This window comes from Oncorhynchus clarkii, unplaced genomic scaffold (genome assembly GCF_045791955.1).
Source record: "Oncorhynchus clarkii lewisi isolate Uvic-CL-2024 unplaced genomic scaffold, UVic_Ocla_1.0 unplaced_contig_10264_pilon_pilon, whole genome shotgun sequence".
Lineage (NCBI taxonomy): Eukaryota > Metazoa > Chordata > Actinopteri > Salmoniformes > Salmonidae > Oncorhynchus > Oncorhynchus clarkii.
Window position 1 is genome coordinate 1 of NW_027259827.1, and position 22,550 is coordinate 22,550.

Genomic DNA, 22,550 nt, shown 5'->3' on the forward strand with positions numbered 1-22,550 from the left:
ACACACCAGGCAGGTCCGAGATACTGTTGTGAAGAAGTTTAAAGCCGGATTTGGATACAAAAAGATTTCCCAAGCTTTAAACATCCCAAGGAGCACTGTGCAAGCGATAATATTGAAATGGAAGGAGTATCAGACCACTGCAAATCTACCAAGACCTGGCCGTCCCTCTAAACTTTCAGCTCATACAAGGAGAAGACTGATCAGAGATGCAGCCAAGAGGCCCATGATCACTCTGGATGAACTGCAGAGATCTACAGCTGAGGTGGGAGACTCTGTCCATAGGACAACAATCAGTCATATATTGCACAAATCTGGCCTTTATGGAAGAGTGGCAAGAAGAAAGCCATTTCTTAAAGATATCCATAAAAAGTGTTGTTTAAAGTTTGCCACAAGCCACCTGGGAGACACACCAAACATGTGGAAGAAGGTGCTCTGGTCAGATGAAACCAAAATGGAACTTTTTGGCAACAATGCAAAACGTTATGTTTGGCGTAAAAGCAACACAGCTGAACACACCATCCCCACTGTCAAACATGGTGGTGGCAGCATCATGGTTTGGGCCTGCTTTTCTTCAGCAGGGACAGGGAAGATGGTTAAAATTGATGGGAAGATGGATGGAGCCAAATACAGGACCATTCTGGAAGAAAACCTGATGGAGTCTGCAAAAGACCTGAGACTGGGACGGAGATTTGTCTTCCAACAAGACAATGATCCAAAACATAAAGCAAAATCTACAATGGAATGGTTCAAAAATAAACATATCCAGGTGTTAGAATGGCCAAGTCAAAGTCCAGACCTGAATCCAATCGAGAATCTGTGGAAAGAACTGAAAACCGCTGTTCACAAATGCTCTCCATCCAACCTCACTGAGCTCGAGCTGTTTTGCAAGGAGGAATGGGAAAAAAATTCAGTCTCTCGATGTGCAAAACTGATAGAGACATACCCCAAGCGACTTACAGCTGTAATCGCAGCAAAAGGTGGCGCTACAAAGTATTAACTTAAGGGGGCTGAATAATTTTGCACGCCCAATTTTTCAGTTTTTGATTTGTTAAAAAAGTTTGAAATATCCAATAAATGTCGTTCCACTTCATGATTGTGTCCCACTTGTTGTTGATTCTTCACAAAAAAATACAGTTTTATATCTTTATGTTTGAAGCCTGAAATGTGGCAAAAGGTCGCAAAGTTCAAGGGGGCCGAATACTTTCGCAAGGCACTGTAGTTTTACTCACTGCTTTAGCACACTCCGCCAACCCTGATGTCCTTGCCGTGTCTGAATCCTGGCTTAGGAAGGCCACCAAAAATTCTGAGTTTTCCATACCCAACTACAACATTTTCCGTCAAGATAGAACTGCCAAAGGAGGAGGAGTTGCAATCTACTGCAGAGATGGCCTGCAAAGTTCTGTCATACTTTCCAGGTCTATGCCCAAACAGTTTGAACTTTAATTTTAAAAACGAATCTCTCCAGAAATAAGTCTCTCACTGTTCCCGCCAGTTATAGAACCCCCTCAGCTCCCAGCTGTGCCCTGGACACCATATGTGAATTCATTGCCCCTGTCATGTATTTGGCTATGCCGGATTAAGTAATATGACATGCTATTCTATAAAATAATTTCTCCGTAATTACTATTACCTGATTGAGCTAATCATGTACATGTAATTAACTAGAGTCGGGCACCACAAAATAATATTTAAAGAGCTGATATCTTCCGAATAAACTCTTAAAGACCTTGTAATATTTTACATCAATAGTAGTCAACATTAATCGTCACCTTAATTCAGTCTCATCTGAAAGTTGTAAATTCTTAGTTATCTGCACTAACCCTGGCTAACAAGTTGAATCAGCAATACAAAAGTGGGTTTAATTGTTTATTTACTAAGCACCTAACTAATCACACAGAATTACACATATTGAAATCATAACTTGATTACAAATTACATCATAAAGGAAAACGTCCCTAGCGGGCGGAACAGATATGACCGCTGGTTACACAAAAGAAAAGGGCTGGGCTTGAGTGAAAGAGCAGGAAGACTGGGGGACATAGGGAGAAGCTGTGCTATGGTAAATACAGTATCTTATGCATTCTAAATTTGGATTCTAAACTTTTCCATTTGGAAAAGGAAAATGCAATAATTATTTACTCTGAGCTGCGCTTCGGTAGGTTGGTGGTAGATGGAAGGCCGTGTTGCCAAGAGTCCTTTGAAGAATGTCTCTGCTTGTCAATTGGATATGTTGTAATAATGTCATTGGGTGATAGACGGGATACTCTGTCTGTTCCTTCCTAACCCTCGTTGCATCTGCTGTTGCTAACTCAACGGCTAGGAGGTATCACTTCTGTAGTGAATAAGAGTTCAAAGTTCATACCATTCGCAACCAAAGCTCACGCTGATGTTGGCTTCGTTCTGTAGATATTATCTGAACCATTCTGACATAGGACCGTCGTCTTACATCCTCGGAACAGGAAGTTATATTGTCGTCAAGGGCTTATATAGGAAGGGAGAGGAGGGCGCGTTTGAAAAGTTTTATAGCCCATGTCCCACTTCATGATTGTGTCCCACTTGTTGTTGATTCTTCACAAAAAAATAGTTTTATATCTTTATGTTTGAAGCCTGAAATGTGGCAAAAAGGTCGCAAAGTTCAAGGGGGCCGAATACTTTCGCAAGGCACTGTACCTGCTGGAGCGCGTGCTACGGTTGGGTGTTGTTATCGTGACCAGTGAGCTGAGATAAGGCAGAGCTTTACCTAGCATAGACTTATAGATGACCTGGAGCCAGTGGGTCTGGCGACGAATATGTAGCGAGGGCCAGCCGACTAGAGCATACAGGTCGCAGTGGTGGGTGGTATAAGGGGCTTTGGTAACAAAATGGATGGCACTGTGATCGACTGCATCCAGTTTGATGAGTAGAGTATTGGAAGCTATTTTGTAGATGACATCGCCGAAGTCGAGGATCGGTAGGATAGTCAGTTTTACTAGGGTAAGTTTGGTGGCATGAGTGAAGGAGGCTTTGTTGTGAAATAGAAAGCCGATTCTAGATTTGATTTTGGATTGGAGATGTTTAATATGAGTCTGGAAGGAGAGTTTACAGTCTAGCCAGACACCTAGGTATTTGTAGTTGTCCACATATTCTAGGTCAGAACCGTCCAGGGATGTGATGCTAGTCGGGCGGGCGTGCGGGCAGCGAACGGTTGAAAAGCATGCATTTGGTTTTACTAGCGTTTAAGAGCAGTTGGAGGCCACGGAAGGAGAGTTGTATGGCATTGAAGCTCGTTTGGAGGTTAGTTAACACAGTGTCTAAAGAAGGGCCATGTATACTCGTCTGCGTAGAGGTGGATCAGGTAATCACCCGCAGCAAGAGCGTCATCATTGATATATACAGAGAAAAGAGTCGGCCTGAGAATTGAATCCTGTGGCACCCCCATAGAGACTGCCAGAGGTCCGGACAACAGGCCTTCCGATTTGATACACTGAACTCTATCTGCAAAGTAGTTGGTGAACAAGGCGAGGCAGTCATTTGAGAAACCAAGGCTATTGAGTCTGCCGATGAGAATACTGTGATTGACAGAGTTGAAAGCCTGCACAGTACTGTTTTTTATCGATGGTGGTTATGATATAATTTAGTACCTTGAGCGTGGCTGAGGTGCACCCGTGACCAGCTCAGAAACCGGATTGCACAGCGGAGAAGGTATGGTGGGATTCGAAATGGACAGTGATCTGTTTATTAACTTGGCTTTTGAAGACTTTAGAGAGGCAGGGCAGGATGGATATAGGTCTATAACAGTTTGGGTCTAGAGTGTCTCTCCCTTTGAAGAGGGGGATGACCGCGGCAGCTTTCCAATCTTTAGGAATCTCGGAAGATACGAAAGAGAGGTTGAACAGACTGGTAATAGGGGTTGCAACAATGGCGGCGGATACTTTTAGAAAGAGAGGGTCCATATTGTCCAGCACAGCTGATTTGTATGGGTCCAGGTTTTGCAGCTCTTTCAGAACATCTGGGGGGGGGGGGGGGAGCAGCGCTGTTGGCTGGGGTTGGCGTAGCCAGGAGGAAAGCATGGCCAGCCGTAGAGAAATTATTATTGAGATTTTCGATTATCATGGATTTATCGGTGGTGACCGTGTTACCTAGCCTCAGAGCAGTGGGCAGCTGGGAGAAGGTGCTCTTGTTCTCCATGGACTTTACAGTGTCCCAAAACTTTTTGGAGTCAGAGCTACCGGATGCAAATATCTGTTTGAAAAAGCTAGCTGACTGCGTGTTTTGGTTCCTGACTTCCCTGAACAGTTGCATATCGCTGGGACTATTCAATGCAATTGCATTCTGCCACAGGATGTTTTTGTGCTGGTCAAGGGCAGTCAGGTCTGGAGTGAACCAAGGGCTATATCTGTTCTTTGTTCTACATTTTTTGAAATGGGCATTCTTATTTAAGATGGTGAGGTAATTACTTTTAAAGAATGACCAGACATCCTCGACTGACGGGATCAGGTCAATATCCTTCCAGGATACACAGGCCAGGTCGATTAGAATGGCCTGCTCGCAGAAGTGTTTTAGGGAGCGTTTGACAGTGATGAGGGTTGGTTGTTTGACCGCGGACCCATAGCAGATGCAGACAATGAGGCAGTGATCGCTGAGATCCTGATTGAAGACAGCAGAGGTGTATTTGGAGGGCATGTTGGTCAGGATGATATCTATGAGGGTACCCATGTTTACGGATTTAGGGTTGTACCTGGTGGGTTACTTGATGATTTGTGTGAGATTGAGGGCATCTAGCTTAGATTGTAGGACTGCCGGGGTGTTAAGCATATCCCAGTTTAGGTCACCTAACAGAACGTACTCTGAAGATAAATGAGGGGTGTCATGACGTTGTCCTGGGGGGTAGGTTTATGACAGTCATAAATACTTCTTCCCCCCCTTTTCCTTCCTCTCTCTACCCTACTGATGTTACGTTTGCAAAAACCTTGGTTAACATAGAGATTCTGGGAACATCAGTAGGTGGGGGGAAATGAACTGTATTCTGGTAATCCGAACAATTGAACATATGCGGTGGTACTTAATGAATATGATGTCAGTTCGGTTGTCATCTGAGACATTCTCATCAATGATAAGATGACATAAACTCTACAGTGGACAATCACATCACAAACACATCAGAGTTATCGGATTCACATGGAATTGTTGGTCAATTTAAATGTTTGAATATGAAATTATTTGTGATGGGATGAAATGTGATTTTAGCTTCTAAAATGTGAGAATTGGATTTTCATAAGATAGAGCTGCTCAATCAGTGGCCCGCCCCTCTGAAGGGACATGGGCTATAAAACTTTTCAAACGCGCCCTCCTCTCCCTTCCTATATAAGCCCTTGACGACAATATAACTTCCTGTTCCGAGGATGTAAGACGACGGTCCTATGTCAGAATGGTTCAGATAATATCTACAGAACGAAGCCAACATCAGCGTGAGCTTTGGTTGCGAATGGTATGAACTTTGAACTCTTATTCACTACAGAAGTGATACCTCCTAGCCGTTGAGTTAGCAACAGCAGATGCAACGAGGGTTAGGAAGGAACAGACAGAGTATCCCGTCTATCACCCAATGACATTATTACAACATATCCAATTGACAAGCAGAGACATTCTTCAAAGGACTCGGTTTGGCAACACGGCCTTCCATCTACCACCAACCTACCGAAGCGCAGCTCAGAGTAAATAATTATTGCATTTTCCTTTTCCAAATGGAAAAGTTTAGAATCCAAATTTAGAATGCATAAGATACTGTATTTACCATAGCACAGCTTCTCCCTATGTCCCCCAGTCTTCCTGCTCTTTCACTCAAGCCCAGCCCTTTTCTTTTGTGTAACCAGCGGTCATATCTGTTCCGCCCGCTAGGGACGTTTTCCTTTATGATGTAATTTGTAATCAAGTTATGATTTCAATATGTGTAATTCTGTGTGATTAGTTAGGTGCTTAGTAAATAAACAATTAAACCCACTTTTGTATTGCTGATTCAACTTGTTAGCCAGGGTTAGTGCAGATAACTAAGAATTTACAACTTTCAGATGAGACTGAATTAAGGTGACGATTAATGTTGACTACTATTGATGTAAAATATTACAAGGTCTTTAAGAGTTTATTCGGAAGATATCAGCTCTTTAAATATTATTTTGTGGTGCCCGACTCTAGTTAATTACATGTACATGATTAGCTCAATCAGGTAATAGTAATTACGGAGAAATTATTTTATAGAATAGCATGTCATATTACTTAATCCGGCATAGCCAAATACATGACGGGGCAATGAATTCACATATGGTGTCCAGGGCACAGCTGGGAGCTGAGGGGGTTCTATAACTGGCGGGAACAGTGAGAGACTTATTTCTGGAGAGATTCGTTTTTAAAATTAAAGTTCAAACTGTTTGGGCATAGACCTGGAAAGTATGACAGAACTTTGCAGGCCATCTCTGCAGTAGATTGCAACTCCTCCTCCTTTGGCAGTTCTATCTTGACGGAAAATGTTGTAGTTGGGTATGGAAAACTCAGAATTTTTGGTGGCCTTCCTAAGCCAGGATTCAGACACGGCAAGGACATCAGGGTTGGCGGAGTGTGCTAAAGCAGTGAGTAAAACTACAGTGCCTTGCGAAAGTATTCGGCCCCCTTGAACTTTGCGACCTTTTGCCACATTTCAGGCTTCAAACATAAAGATATAAAACTGTATTTTTTTGTGAAGAATCAACAACAAGTGGGACACAATCATGAAGTGGAACGACATTTATTGGATATTTCAAACTTTTTTAACAAATCAAAAACTGAAAAATTGGGCGTGCAAAATTATTCAGCCCCCTTAAGTTAATACTTTGTAGCGCCACCTTTTGCTGCGATTACAGCTGTAAGTCGCTTGGGGTATGTCTCTATCAGTTTTGCACATCGAGAGACTGAATTTTTTTCCCATTCCTCCTTGCAAAACAGCTCGAGCTCAGTGAGGTTGGATGGAGAGCATTTGTGAACAGCGGTTTTCAGTTCTTTCCACAGATTCTCGATTGGATTCAGGTCTGGACTTTGACTTGGCCATTCTAACACCTGGATATGTTTATTTTTGAACCATTCCATTGTAGATTTTGCTTTATGTTTTGGATCATTGTCTTGTTGGAAGACAAATCTCCGTCCCAGTCTCAGGTCTTTTGCAGACTCCATCAGGTTTTCTTCCAGAATGGTCCTGTATTTGGCTCCATCCATCTTCCCATCAATTTTAACCATCTTCCCTGTCCCTGCTGAAGAAAAGCAGGCCCAAACCATGATGCTGCCACCACCATGTTTGACAGTGGGGATGGTGTGTTCAGCTGTGTTGCTTTTACGCCAAACATAACGTTTTGCATTGTTGCCAAAAAGTTCCATTTTGGTTTCATCTGACCAGAGCACCTTCTTCCACATGTTTGGTGTGTCTCCCAGGTGGCTTGTGGCAAACTTTAAACAACACTTTTTATGGATATCTTTAAGAAATGGCTTTCTTCTTGCCACTCTTCCATAAAGGCCAGATTTGTGCAATATATGACTGATTGTTGTCCTATGGACAGAGTCTCCCACCTCAGCTGTAGATCTCTGCAGTTCATCCAGAGTGATCATGGGCCTCTTGGCTGCATCTCTGATCAGTCTTCTCCTTGTATGAGCTGAAAGTTTAGAGGGACGGCCAGGTCTTGGTAGATTTGCAGTGGTCTGATACTCCTTCCATTTCAATATTATCGCTTGCACAGTGCTCCTTGGGATGTTTAAAGCTTGGGAAATCTTTTTGTATCCAAATCCGGCTTTACACTTCTTCACAACAGTATCTCGGACCTGCCTGGTGTGTTCCTTGTTCTTCATGATGCTCTCTGCGCTTTTAACGGACCTCTGAGACTATCACAGTGCAGGTGCATTTATACGGAGACTTGATTACACACAGGTGGATTGTATTTATCATCATTAGTCATTTAGGTCAACATTGGATCATTCAGAGATCCTCACTGAACTTCTGGAGAGAGTTTGCTGCACTGAAAGTAAAGGGGCTGAATAATTTTGCACGCCCAATTTTTCAGTTTTTGATTTGTTAAAAAAGTTTGAAATATCCAATAAATGTCGTTCCACTTCATGATTGTGTCCCACTTGTTGTTGATTCTTCACAAAAAAATACAGTTTTATATCTTTATGTTTGAAGTCTGAAATGTGGCAAAAGGTCGCAAAGTTCAAGGGGGCCGAATATATATCTCACTGGTCATCCCCAAAGCCAACAACTCCTTTGGCCTCCTTTCCTTCCAGTTCTCTGCTGCCAGTGACTGGAACGAATTGCAAAAATTGCTGAAGCTGGAGACTTATTTTTCCCTCACTAACTTTAAACATCAGCTATCTGAGCAGCTAACCGATCGCTGCAGCTGTACATAGTACATCTGTAAATAGCCCACCCAATCTACCTACCTCATCCCCATATTGTTTTTATTTACTTTCTGCTCTTTGCACACCAGTATCTCTACTTGCACATCATCATCTGCTCATTTATCACTCCAGTGTTAATCTGCTAAATTGTAATTACTTCGCTACTATGGCCTATTTATTGCCGACCTCTTCACCCCATTTGCACACATTGTATATAGACTTTCTTTTTTTCTATTGTGTTACTGACTGTACGCTTGTTTATTCCATGTGTAACTCTGTGTTGTTTGTGTCGCACTGCTTTGCTTTATCTTGGCCAGGTCGCAGTTGTAAATGAGAACTTGTTCTCAACTAGCTTACCTGGTTAAATAAAGGTGAAATAAAATAAATAAAAAAGCTCAACAGCATGTCACTAGTGATAAAACAGTTGAGGTCTCTAGATAAACTGGACAGACTTGGTAACATAGAGGCTTTGGGCAAGACAAGGCCAAATTAGTGATGTCTGATTTGGGTGAGATAAGTTCCTCTGCATTATTTTCTCACTGTGAATATTTTCTCACTTTAAGACCTGTTAGAATCTAAAGCTTACTGGGTTTCACTTGGGGTTTGTTGCATATGATCTATGTGTGTGCATGTAAAACTGTATTTAACTTCTGTCCTCTTTTCTATCCCACCTGTAGAATGTGAACTGGGCGAATGGAGCCCATGGGGTCCCTGTATGAAGAAGAACAAGACGTGTGGCTTTAAGAAAGGCACACAGACCAGAATGCAAGAGCTTCTTCATGCCTCCAGCACTGACACAGTCTCTGCGTCATCCCCCCGGCCATGTGCTCCACAGACTGAGAGACAGAAGTGCACAGTGCAGAAGACACCATGTGGAAAAGGAGGTGAGGACTAACACATACCTACAGTAGGAGAGTGGCAACGAGAGGAAATAGAGTGAAACAGATCATTAATATATGGATGGATAAAAGACAGGAATGAGACAATAGATGAAAGATGACAAAACAACACTTCAACACAACTACAAAGTCAATAATATTGTGATTAGCACCTTTTCTGATGAAGTCATAAACTCCCTGCTCTAACCCCATGTATGACCATGACCTGGAACGTCAGAAGTGTTGGTTCAGTAAGGACACTGAGCCTCTGACTGGGAACCATGTAAACAAACACTCCTAAAGAGCCAAACAGGCAAGGTAGATGGGAGGGTGCCATGCAGTGCACTGTGTTGGACGATGAGAAGAGCTGGAGTTGGACTTTTTGTTTTGAAGCTCAACGAGGCGTGAGGTTTACATGGCTCTGACATGTTTGCTCTAGCTCTTATCATTCATCTGCCATCTTGTTTCAGAGCTGGCTAATGTTGCTAAGCTAAAAATCTTCCCGGTGACACTCAATTTGATAACAGCTTAATCATGCTCTAATTAGTACTGCTCCGTTGTTGTTCTTTGGCCCATAACACTTTTCTAGTAGTAGTTGGTTTTATAAGATGGAGTTTATTCAAGTAGTCGAGAAACCAAAAGGCCTCTCCTTTTTGTCAGTAAGTGTTTTTATTGTATTAATTTTGTATTATTTTGGTACTTTTCTCCCCAATTTTGATCTTGTCTCATTGCTGCAACTTCCCAATGCGCTCGGGAGAGGCAAAGGTGAAGTCATGCGTCCTCCGAAACATGACCCGCCTAACCGCGCTCCTAAACACCACCAGCTTAGCCCGGAAGCCAGCAGCACCAATATGTCAGAGGAAACACCGTTCAACTGGCGACCGGGGTCAGCCTGCAGGCACCCGGCCCGCCACAAGGAGTCGATAGTGTGTGATGAGTCAAGTAAACCCCCCCCCCCCCCCCCTCCCGGCCAAATCCTTCCCTAACTCGGACGACGCTGGGCTAATTGTGTGCTGTCCTATGGGACTCCCAGCCACAGCCAGTTGTGGCACAGACCGGGAATGAACCCGGGTCTGTAGTAACGCCTCTAGCACCGCTGCGCCACTCGGGAGGCCCGGTCAGTAAGTTTCAATGAACTCTACCTTATAAAATAAAATGGACCAGTCAAAACTTTATTGACCAGCATGGCTGGGATGCTTAGCCTTGTGATCGACCCAATAAAAAGGTAGAGAAAGGTTTGGAGTCGATTTGTAAATGTTGATTTGAAGCGAAAGGAGTTGTTTTGTAGGGCTTGGAGCGGCTGACAGCGGTGGGCCCATTTGGCCACTGTTTCTATCTCCTACTTTTCCCACTGTAATTCCTGGTTTTAATCCATGTGAATATTTTATTTGGCAGATAATTAATGTACATGTTGAATCAAAGTTGGAAGCTTCCATTTCTTTACAAGGACTTAGTGTGCAGTAAACAAGCAATATTCACAAAGTTTATGAGCGGGTGGTACACTTATTGGATTTCAGGGCTGCTACTATTTTGATTAACAGCTTTCAACAAACGTCAGTTTACCCATTGTAAAGAATCAATGAAGAATCATGTCAGTTATGAAATATGTAACAGATGGAATACGTAAAAATGCACACAGAAACAACATTATACAACATTAGATGTAGAAATCCTTAGAGAGAGGATATATACGAGCTCTTGCTTGTAATTCTTCAGGGAGGTGTGGGCTTGCTTCACACTGGACAGGACCAGGACAGCACTGTTTGAGAAATTAGAGGCAAATTTACACTGCATGACACCTGCATCCTGGAAAGAATTTCCGTCATGGATTGAGAAGAATAATTAACAGTGAAATATTATAAACTACCACATAAATGTGTAGTGCCGAATGCCAAATTTCTAAACTTAGCGAGTGGTGTTGTGAAAGGAGGGAAAATGAGGGAAAGGGATGCCGTGTTGGAACAACAGACTGGTGTGTCAGGACTCAGAAGTCTGAGACGTATGATTGAGACGTATGATGTGACTCCAGTTGTGAAATGTTGACAGCTTGACATTGAGAGATGATAAGCATTAGCTTCAACTTGTTTTGCTTATTCTGGTGTCAGAATACACTGTTGTGAAAATGAGTAAGAATCTCCTGTCAAGGCGCATAACAAATAAATGTTGTTCTCGTGTGAATTAATTCATAGGCGATGGGTATCATGACCTTGACTGAGCCCTTTTCATGTGCTTAAAAAAACTTGCCATATGCTAAATTAGCGAGGTCGCGAATCCATCTGCAAGACTTGGCCGACGGGGCCGCTGTAAAAAAACACAGGGGGCAGTGCTTGTATAACACCAGTGATTTACTGTTCTGCAGATCTCACGCTTTGTGTCGATTTGGCCAAGCTCTCCCCTTTTTTTTCCTGCAGCTTTTTTACAAATGGGCCCGCACGAAAACAGAATTTGCTAAATGCGTGATTGCCTTTGTCAGGCCATAGTTGTTTAGCTTGGATGGAGTGGAGTTTCAATCATGGCTGTCATAAATTGATGGAGTCCCCCTCGGTCCATTAGTGGGCTTGTCACGGGTCTAATTAAGTCCTTACACAGTGAGAGAATCAACCCAGGTCCTGCTGTACACACTCACACAAACGGCCCTTACTGTAACTCCCCAGGTTCACTGACTATAGCACATTACTCTAAACAGAAACAAATGTCTTCCAAATTCAAATGGTCTCCATTTTGTTTTCATTAGCGGGAGAAATGAATCTCCCAGATTGTTTATTTACTCAAGGCAGGCAACACATGCATACTTTACAAAGCTAGTAATCAAGTCTTGTCAACACTCCCCTAAGAAATGTGACACAGCCCCCAATGTCAGGAGCCAACTGGCCAATAGGGCCCTACAGTGACAGATGCTTTAATGACTTTGGCCCCGCATGTCTCAAGAAAAGTAACATCAACTACTTCTAGTTAGTGGACTACTGTATTGGGTCTGCCTCTGCCTGTTTTCTACCGAACAAAGGGAAAGAAACTGCACACCTGTGCTCCTGCCAGGTCCTTGTTAAATAAATGATAGGAATGCTTATTGAAACTCATTTAGTTTCAGGGTTCTCTTTATTCAAAGTATGCACCATTAAATACGTAAGTGTTTGCAGGTCTACTGCCAAATAGAGATTTTCATTGGTTTATACTGAGATGGAGCATATTTGAGTAATATCAAGGCTTTTTGTCTTTGCGTACTTTCAATGCTGCGGGCGATTCCCTGATCCACCTCTACGCAGACGACACCATTCTATATACTTCCGGCCCGTCCTTGGACACTGTGCTATCTAACCTCCAAACGAGCTTCAATGCCATACAGCACTCCTTCCGTGGCCTCCAACTGCTCTTAAACGCTAGTAAAACCAAATGCATGCTTTTCAACCGTTCGCTGCCTGCACCCGCACGCCTGACCAGCATCACCACCCTGGATGGTTCCGACCTTGAATATGTGGACATCTATAAGTACCTAGGTGTCTGGCTAGACTCTAAACTCTCCTTCCAGACCCATATCAAACATCTCCAATCGAAAATCAAATCAAGAGTCGGCTTTCTATTCCGCAACAAAGCCTCCTTCACTCACGCCGCCAAACTTACCCTAGTAAAACTGACTATCCTACCGATCCTCGACTTCGGCGATGTCATCTACAAAATTGCTTCCAACACTCTACTCAGCAAACTGGATGCAGTTTATCACAGTGCCATCCGTTTTGTCACTAAAGCACCTTATACCACCCACCACTGCGACTTGTATGCTCTAATCGGCTGGCCCTCGCTACATATTCGTCGCCAGACCCACTGGCTCCAGCTCATCTACAAGTCCATGCTAGGTAAAGCTCCGCCTTATCTCAGTTCACTGGTTACGATGGCAACACCCATCCGTAGCACGCGCTCCAGCAGGTGTATCTCACTGATCATCCCTAAAGCCAACACCTCATTTGGCCGCCTTTCGTTCCAGTTCTCTGCTGCCTGTGATTGGAACGAATTGCAAAAATCACTGAAGTTGGAGACTTTTATCTCCCTCACCAACTTCAAACATCTGCTATCTGAGCAGCTAACCGATCGCTGCAGCTGTACATAGTCTATTGGTAAATAGCCCACCCATTTTCACCTACCTCATCCCCATACTGTTTTTATTTATTTATTTTTCTGCTCTTTTGCACACCAATATCTCTACCTTTACATCTGCATAATTGTAATTATTTGCCTACCTTCTCATGCCTTTCGCACACAATGTATATATAGACTCCCCTTTTTTTCTACTGTGTTATTGACTTGTTAATTGTTTACTCCATGTGTAACTCTGTGTTGTCTGTTCACACTGCTATGCCTTATCTTGGCCAGGTCGCAGTTGCAAATGAGAACTTGTTCTCAACTAGCCTACCTGGTTAAATAAAGGTGAAATAAAAAAAAAATAAAAAAAAAAAATGCATTCAAATAACAAACAAATTACTTAGAAAACAAGCTAACAAAGCACGTGGTGCAGAATGGAGAAAATAGTCGTAGGCCTATTACAACAGTTATATAATTAAGCAATAAGGCCTGAGGAGGTGTGGTATATGGCCAATTTACCACAGCTAATATACGGTCTGATATACCATGGCAGCCAATCAGCATTCAAGGCTCGATGCATTGCGTCGTGCATAAGAACAGCCCTTAGCCGTGGTATATTGGCCATATACCACACACCCTCATGCCTTATTGCTTAATTATATAACTGTTGTTCTAGCCCTAAATGCTCATTGGCTGACAGTCATGGTATATCAGACCGTATACCACGGGTATGACAAAACATGTATTTTTACTACTCTAATTACGTCGGTAGACAGTTTCTAATAGCAATAAGGCACCTCGGGGTTTGTGGTATATCGCTAATATACCACAGCTAAGGGCTGTGTCCAGGCAGTCAGCGTTGCGTCGTGCATAAGAACAACCCGTAGCCGTGGTATATTGGCCATATACCATACCCCCTCTGGCCTTATTGTTTAAATATAATATTATATTATTAAAGCAAACAAACAAGAATGCTCCATGAACCTCCTGTTGTCAAACAGTTAGCCTTAGCAAATGCTGTCCAGCCCCCTTAGTGAGTGTTTTGAGTCTCTGTTTCTAGGGAACATGGAGACTCAACACACAAGTTCATAGCAAACATCCCTCAGCCTAACTGCCCAGTTTCCTCTCATCGTGGGAGTACTCATCAGCCCAGTATAAACAACCACTGTCTGACACCTGACACAAACATCCATTCCCGTTTATGTACGTGAAAGGTTGTTTACACCCACGCCTGATCGAACACACGAGCAAGCCACACACACACACAGATACACACGCTGTCATTAGAGCTCCAACATGTTAACCTCATTGTGGCTTAGCGGTGTAGTGGCGTAGCTTAATTTACATCAACAATGTCAAGAGGATGTCAATGAGTGCTCGCATGTTGAACAATCTATAGCTGTATGTACAGAACATGAAGGACTCTTGCACTCCACTTCAACCGTGTTGATTTACTTTCATTCCTCCATTTTATCCTCTCCTGAACTGTTTGTCCATCCCGAGTTCCTGGAAAGCAACTCTTAATGGATGTTTGTATTTAGGGAGCAATTATACACTTAAACTGTGTGCCAGGTGGAAGTCCAGACAACAGCCTACAGCGAGAGTGAGAGATAGAGGAGGGGAAGACGAGGGTGCGGGGGAGGTGGAGTGGAGAGGGAAGGCAGACGTTAAGAAAGGAGCTCACCTCGACCGGCTCCCAACTGTTTACATGAACTATTATGTTCCATCAGCTGTTGTCTCTGCGAGTGTTAAGACATGTCCGGCTCGGAGTCGTGGCCACACTCCTCACAAAGGCTTGATTACTGTTTTCCGGCCTGTCGTTATGGCACTGCTGTGTGTTTCCTGTCAGCCCAATGCAGCACTGTGATGCGTCATGGTGGCATTTATGAAAGGCTCTGGATCCTGAGCTGCATATCTGGGGCTTAGTGGCAATTGGCCGGTATTTAAAGGGCCTGATAGGAAGGCTAGGAACCGGGGTATCCACACAATGCCACCTTTTATTGAACTGTTGTGATTGTGGGCTAATGGGTTAATGTCAAGGTCTACCAAGCTCATTCTGACTCTACTGTACTTAAAACACACACCATCAAAGCCCTATTTATAAAAGCTGAGCCCAACTACCCTGTTATTTTGGTGTCGTCGTCATGTTATAATGCATTTCAATCTGTTTTTCTATCCAGATGGGAATAAGAATAAGGGCGAGCGACGAGACCAGCAGAGGAGGCGAGACAAAGAAAACGTCAGAGGCCATGGCAAAGAGGGTGGCAAAGAGGGTGGCAAAGAGGGTGGCAAGAAGGGTGGCAAAGAGGGTGGCAAAGAGGGTGGCAAAGAGGGTGGCAAGAAGGGTGGCATAGAGGGTGGCAAGAAGGGTGGCAAAGAGGGAGGAAAAGAAGGAAGCAGAGAGGGGGGCAAAGAGGGAGGAAAAGGAGGAAGAGAGGGTGGCAAGGGAGGCGGCAGGAGGAAAAAGGGCCAAAACCAGGCCACCTCCGCGCCCAGCCTTACCCCTAGCACTGTAGCCTAGGCCTTACTCACGTTGGGACTAGGCAACACCCACCTGCATTGGCCATTATTAAGAGACAGACAGTGGACAGAGGAGACAATATCAAACTGATGAAGAAAAGGATTAATGCTGCTATGCATTCTAGAAGATGCTCTAAGAAAACTGGAGGATTGCTGCAATAAATGAAGATCAGGACTTGAGACTTATCAGACTTGGAGGGAAGAGGGTGAATGTGCAATGTGGAGGGTTCCACTGTAAGCCTTGCAGTAGGGTCAACATGTTTCATTTCACCGCTCCCAGGTTTATCATGGAGTTGGCAGATGGAGATCCCAGTGGCTGAACAGTGGAAGACACTGAATATGAATATGAGAATTTCAAGATGGAGTCTTCACAATGATCAAGGATCTCTACAATACATTAGAATCCCTGATGTGCTTTTCAAAATCTATCTTTCATTGTTGACGACTCATGTTTTGTGAATGGTAGCAAGTAGATATTTCTAAGGAGATGTTGTTGTAAATGATATAGAGAAAATGAACAGTATTAAAATTCTTTATTTTAATTATATTTTGTGATTAAACAAAAGAAAGGCACTGGAACAAATGTGTGGTTTTGAAGGAAAACACATTTTAATTACATTTTTGGTTTGTAGAGAATCTACTCCAAAACAAACCAGCAACAATATAGAGAAGGTTTATACAGCTTTAGTTCAAATCCTGATCTGGTGTTAGACAAAGGTTACCCACATAATAGCTTAGTTCTTAATTTCAAATAGAATAATGTTTTGCTATCTTCAGCATAAAAAGTTTAGGATTGAAAACTGTGTGTTGTGTATGTGTGTTGTGAGTATGTGGGCGTGTGTCTGTGTGTGCATTCGTGCCTGTCTGTAATGTTACAGAATTTCAGCAAAATGTTTTTGTGAAGTAGTGGTCACACAAGTGTGTGTATGTATATTTGTGTGGGTATATTGTATGTGTTTTTGCACATAAGCTTAATGTGTGTGTGTACGTATCAATCTGGTAGAATGGGACATTTTATATAAACTCAGCAAAAAATGTCCCTTTTTCAGGACCCTGTCTTTCAAAGATAATTCGTAAAAATACAAATAACTTCACAGATCTTCATTGTAAAGGGTTTAAACACTGTTTCCCATGCTTGTTCAATGAACCATACACAATTAATGAACATGCACCTGTGGAACGGTTGTTAAGACAGTAGGCAATTTAAGGTCTTAGTTATGAAAACTTAGGACACTAAAGAGGCCTTTCTACTGACTCTGAAAAACACCAAACGAAAGATGCCCAGGGTCCCAGTTCATCTGCGTGAATGTGCCTTAGGCATGCTGCAAGGAGGCATGAGGGCTGCAAGGAGGCATGAGGACTGCAAATGTGGCCAGGGCAATAAATTGCAATGTCCGTACTCTGAGACGCCTAAGCCAGCGCTACATGGAGACGGGACGGACAGCTGATTGTCCTGGCAGTAGCAGACCATGTGTAACAACACCTGCACATGATTGGTACATCCGAACATCACACCTGCGGGACAGGTACAGGATGACAACAACTGACCGAGTTACACCAGGGTCGCACAGTCCCTCCATTAGTGCTCAGACTGTCCGCAATAGGCTGAGAGAGGCTGGACTGAGGGCTTGTAGGTCTGTTGTAAGGAAGGTCCTTACCAGACAACACCGGCAACAACGTCGCCTATGGGCACAAACCCACCGTTGCTGTACCAGACAGGACTGGCAAAAAGTGCTCTTCTCTGACAAGTTGTGGTTTTGTCTCACCAGGGGTGATGGTCCGATTCACATTTATTGTTGAAGGAATGAGCGTTACACCGAGGCCTGCACTCTGGAGCGGGATTGATTTGGAGGTGGAGGTTCCATCATGGTCTTGGGCGGTGTGTCACAGCATCATCGGACTGAGCTTGTTGTCAGTGCAGGCAATCTCAACGCTGTGCGTTACAGGGAAGACATCTTCCTCCCTCATGTGGTACCCTTCCTGCAGGCTCATGCTGACATGACCCTCCAGCATGACAATGCCACCAGCTATACTGCTCGTCCTGTGCGTGATTTCCTGCAAGACAGGAATGTCTGTGTTCTGCCATGGCCAGCGAAGAGTCCGGATCTCAATCCCATTGAGCATGTCTTGGACCTGTTGGATCATAGGGTGAGGGCTAGGACCATTCCCACCATAAATGTCCGGGAACTTGCAGGTGCCTTGGTGGAAGAGTGGGGTAACATGAGTGGGGTAACCTCTCACAGCAAGAACTGGCAAATCTGGTGCAGTCCATGAGGAGGAGATGTACTGCACTACTTAATGCAGCTGGTGGCCACACCAGATACTGACTATTACTTTTGATTTTGACCCCCCCCCCCCTTGTTCAGGGTCACATTATTCAATTTATATTACTCACACCTGTGTTACATGTTCAGTTCATGTCTCAGTTGTTGAATCTTGTTATGTTCATACAAATATTTACATATTACATTTGCTGAAAATAAACGCAGTTGACAGTGAGAGGACGTTTCTTTTTTTGCTGAGTTTATATGATGAGAGAGACCATTGTAAAGGCACAGTTATATATCAACGCATCAATATTTCCATAATCATATGCCTCTGGTTACATGTAAACCATCTACAGCTGCTCAGTAATCATGTGTTTTTGCAACAGGGTCCAACACATATTGCACAGCCTTTTGTGTTCTGTGCTATATACAGCTCTGTCAGTGGAAATAATCATTGCATTATACAACTACTGTCAGCCTGATACGACAGAGCAATTAAAGCTTTTGTACCGTTTGACACTAATCTTTGAGCAATCATTTTCACATTTTGTTTAGCTTTCCCTGGGTCTATTTGCTTTACACAAAAATATTAGCTTCATGAGAAGGTATACGTTAAAAACGCGTTCATATTGTGGATAGTGGTACTGAAAATGTCGACATCAGTATATCATTGATCATAACGACTATTAGTATCATTATGATATATCTGATTACTTCTGTGAAAGCTTGAATAAACTTCAGATTCAGTAAACATGGCAGACACACTAGCATGATCATTGTATATTTTACAGTAGTCATTCTCTTCCTGTGCAATCAAATATTATTATTAGTATTTCCATTTCCATGTTTCCATTTCCTTTTTGTTCTCTGTGGTCTCTCAATGGATTTTACTTTTCACACATACAGTAGTTGGCCTGTATATGCCATAGATAAACAGCACAGTAGCCTACATTTATACCAATGATCTGTATTTATATACTATACCAGTAAGTATACAGTCACCATAATAATTGACACACATATTAAGACTGCCTTTCACAGACTCTTTAAATTTATAATGACAGCACATTCACGGCATATGTTTGTCATTGCTGAAGGAAGTGCACAAATCTCATGTAATGTCTCCATAAAAACTGAACCACGGTGCACAAGACCAAATTAAAATGACATAAATCTGACAACATTGCGCAGTCCCCTCAGTCAATCTCTCCAACCGCTCTATTATGTCTCCATTATGTCTCTATTTGTCACGTTCTGACCATCGTTCGTGTGTGTTTTCCTTGTTTTAGTGTTGGTCAGGACGTGAACTGGGTGGGCATTCTATGTTGGATGTCTTGTTTGTCTATTTCTATGTCTGGCCTGATATGGTTCTCAATCAGAGGCAGGTGTTAGTCATTGTCTCTGATTGGGAACCATATTTAGGTAGCCTGGGTTTCACTGTGTGTTTGTGGGTGATTGTCCTTAGTGTTAGTTTGCACCAGTTTAGGCTGTTTCGGTTTTCATTACGTTTATTATTTTGCACTGTTTGTATTTAGATTCATGTTGCTATAGTCACAATAAACATGGATCGCAATCTACACGCCGCATTTTGGTCCGACTCTCCTTCTCACCAAGAAAACCGTTACAGAATCACCCACCACAAAAGGACCAAGCAGCGTGTCAACAGGCAGGAGCAGCGCGAGGAGACGCGCAATAAGGATTTCTGGACATGGGAGGAAATCCTCGACGGGAGAGGACCCTGGGCTAAACCAGGGGAGTGTAGCCGCCCAAAGGTGCAGCAGGAGAAGAGGCAACAGGAGCAGCCCAAAGAGGAGGTATGGACATGGGAGGACGAATTAGAAGGAAGAGGACCCTGGGCTCAGCCAGGAGAATATCGCCGCCCCAAAGAAGAACTGGAGGCGGCGAAAGCTGAGAGGCGCAGATATGAGGAGGCAGCACGACGTAGCGGATGGAAGCCTGAGAGGCAGCCCCAAAAATTCCTTGGGGGGGGGGCTAACAGGGAGTATGGCTACGTCAGGTAGGAGACCTGGGCAGACTCCCTGTGCTTACCTGGGGGCTAGAGAGACCGGACAGGCACCGTGTTATGCAGTGGTGCGCACGGTGTCTCCAGTGCGGGTGCATAGCCCGGTGCGGTATATTCCAGCTCCACGTGTCGGCCGGGCTAGATTGAGCGTCGAGCCTAATGCCATGAAGCCGGCTCTACGCAGCTGGTCCCCAGTGCGTCTCCTTGGGCCGGCTTACATGGCACCAGCCTTGCGCTCGGTGTCTCCGGTTCGCCTGCATAGCCCAGTGCGGGCTATTCCACCTCGCCGCACTGGCAGGGCGACCGTGAGCATTCAACCAGGTAAGGTTGGGCAGGCTCGGTGCTCAAGAGCTCCAGTGCGCCTGCACGGTCCGGTTTTTCCAGTACCACCTCCACACCCCAGCCCTCCGGTAGCAGCTCCCCGCACCAGGCTTCCTGTGCGTGTCCTCGGCCCAGTACCACCAGTGCCAGCACCACGCATCAGGCCTACAGTGCGCCTCGCCTCTCCAGCGCTGTCGGAGTCTCCCGCCTGTTTAGCGCTGTTAGAGCCTTCCTTCTCTACAGCGCTGCCGGAGTCTCCCGCCTGTTCAGAACTGCCAGTCTGCATAGAGCTGCCAGTTTGCAAGGAGCTGCCAGTCTGCATGGAGCTGCCAGTCTGCATGGAGCTGCCAGTCTGCATGGAGCTGCCAGTCTGCATGGAGCTGCCAGTCTGCAAGGAGCTGCCAGTCTGCAAGGAGCTGCCAGTCTGCAAGGAGCTGCCAGTCTGCAAGGAGCTGCCAGTCTGCAAGGAGCTGCCAGTCTGCAAGGAGCTGCCAGTCTGCAAGGAGCTGCCAGTCTGCAAGGAGCTGCCAGTCTGCAAGGAGCTGCCAGTCTGCAAGGAGCCGCCAGAGCTGCCTTTCTGCAGGATGCCGCCAAAGCTGCCAGTCTGCAAGGAGCCGCCAGAGCTGCCAGTCTGCAAGGAGCCGCCAGAGCTGCCAGTCTGCAAGGAGCCGCCAGAGCTGCCAGTCTGCAAGGAGCCGCCAGGGCCGCCAGTCAGCATGGAGCAGCCAGGGCCGCCAGTCAGCATGGAGCAGCCAGGGCCGCCAGTCAGCATGGAGCAGCCAGGGCCGCCAGTCAGCATGGAGCAGCCAGGGCCGCCAGTCAGCATGGAGCAGCCAGTCAGCATGGAGCAGCCAGAGCAGCCAGTCAGCATGGAGCAGCCAGAGCTGCCAGTCAGCATGGAGCAGCCAGAGCTGCCAGTCAGCATGGAGCAGCCAGTCAGCATGGAGCAGCCAGAGCTGCCAGTCATCATGGAGCAGCCAGTCAGCATGGAGCAGCCAGAGCTGCCAGTCATCATGGAGCAGCCAGTCAGCATGGAGCAGCCAGAGCAGCCAGTCGACCAGACTCTTCCAGATCTGCCAGTCGACCAGACTCTTCCAGATCTGCCAGTCGACCAGAATCTTCCAGATCTGCCAGTCGACCAGACTCTTCCAGATCTGCCAGTCGACCAGACTCTTCCAGATCTGCCAGTCGACCAGACTCTTCCAGATCTGCCAGTCGACCAGACTCTTCCAGATCTGCCAGTCGACCAGACTCTTCCAGATCTGCCAGTCGACCAGACTCTTCCAGATCCGCCAGTCGACCAGACTCTTCCAGATCCGCCAGTCGACCAGACTCTTCCGGATCCGCCAGTCAGCCAGGATCTTCCAGAACCGCCAGCCAGCCAGGATCTGCCGGATCCAACCACCTGCCTGAGCTTCCTCTCAGTGCTGAGCTTCCTCTCAGTGCTGAGCTTCCTCTCAGTGCTGAGCTACCCATCAGTCCCGAGCTACCTCTGTCCCGAGCTGCCCCTCTGTCCCGAGCGGTCTTTAAGGAGGGTAACCTATCTAGGGACGCTAAGGAGGTGGACTAAAACTGTTATGGAGTGGGGTCCACGTCCAGCGCCAGAGCCGCCACCGCGGACAGATGCCCACCCACACCCTCCCCCATAGGTTAAGTTGTGCGTCCGGAGTCCGCACCTTGGAGGGGGGGTACTGTCACGTTCTGACCATCGTTCGTGTGTGTTTTCCTTGTTTTAGTGTTGGTCAGGACGTGAACTGGGTGGGCATTCTATGTTGGATGTCTTGTTTGTCTATTTCTATGTCTGGCCTGATATGGTTCTCAATCAGAGGCAGGTGTTAGTCATTGTCTCTGATTGGGAACCATATTTAGGTAGCCTGGGTTTCACTGTGTGTTTGTGGGTGATTGTCCTTAGTGTTAGTTTGCACCAGTTTAGGCTGTTTCGGTTTTCATTACGTTTATTATTTTGCACTGTTTGTATTTAGATTCATGTTGCTATAGTCACAATAAACATGGATCGCAATCTACACGCCGCATTTTGGTCCGACTCTCCTTCTCACCAAGAAAACCGTTACACTA

General features: G+C 45.0%; 1 protein-coding gene across 1 annotated transcript; it reads left to right on the forward strand.

The window, feature by feature from the left end:
* Positions 1-9,068: 9,068 nt before the first annotated feature.
* Positions 9,069-15,864, forward strand: LOC139400935 (R-spondin-1-like; the record flags this gene model as incomplete). The annotated part of the gene is made up of 3 exons (XM_071145467.1): positions 9,069-9,275; positions 15,524-15,664; positions 15,737-15,864. Coding segments are annotated over 3 exons (476 nt in total), but the record flags the coding sequence as incomplete, so codon positions are not given.
* Between the last annotated feature and the right edge of the window lie 6,686 nt (positions 15,865-22,550).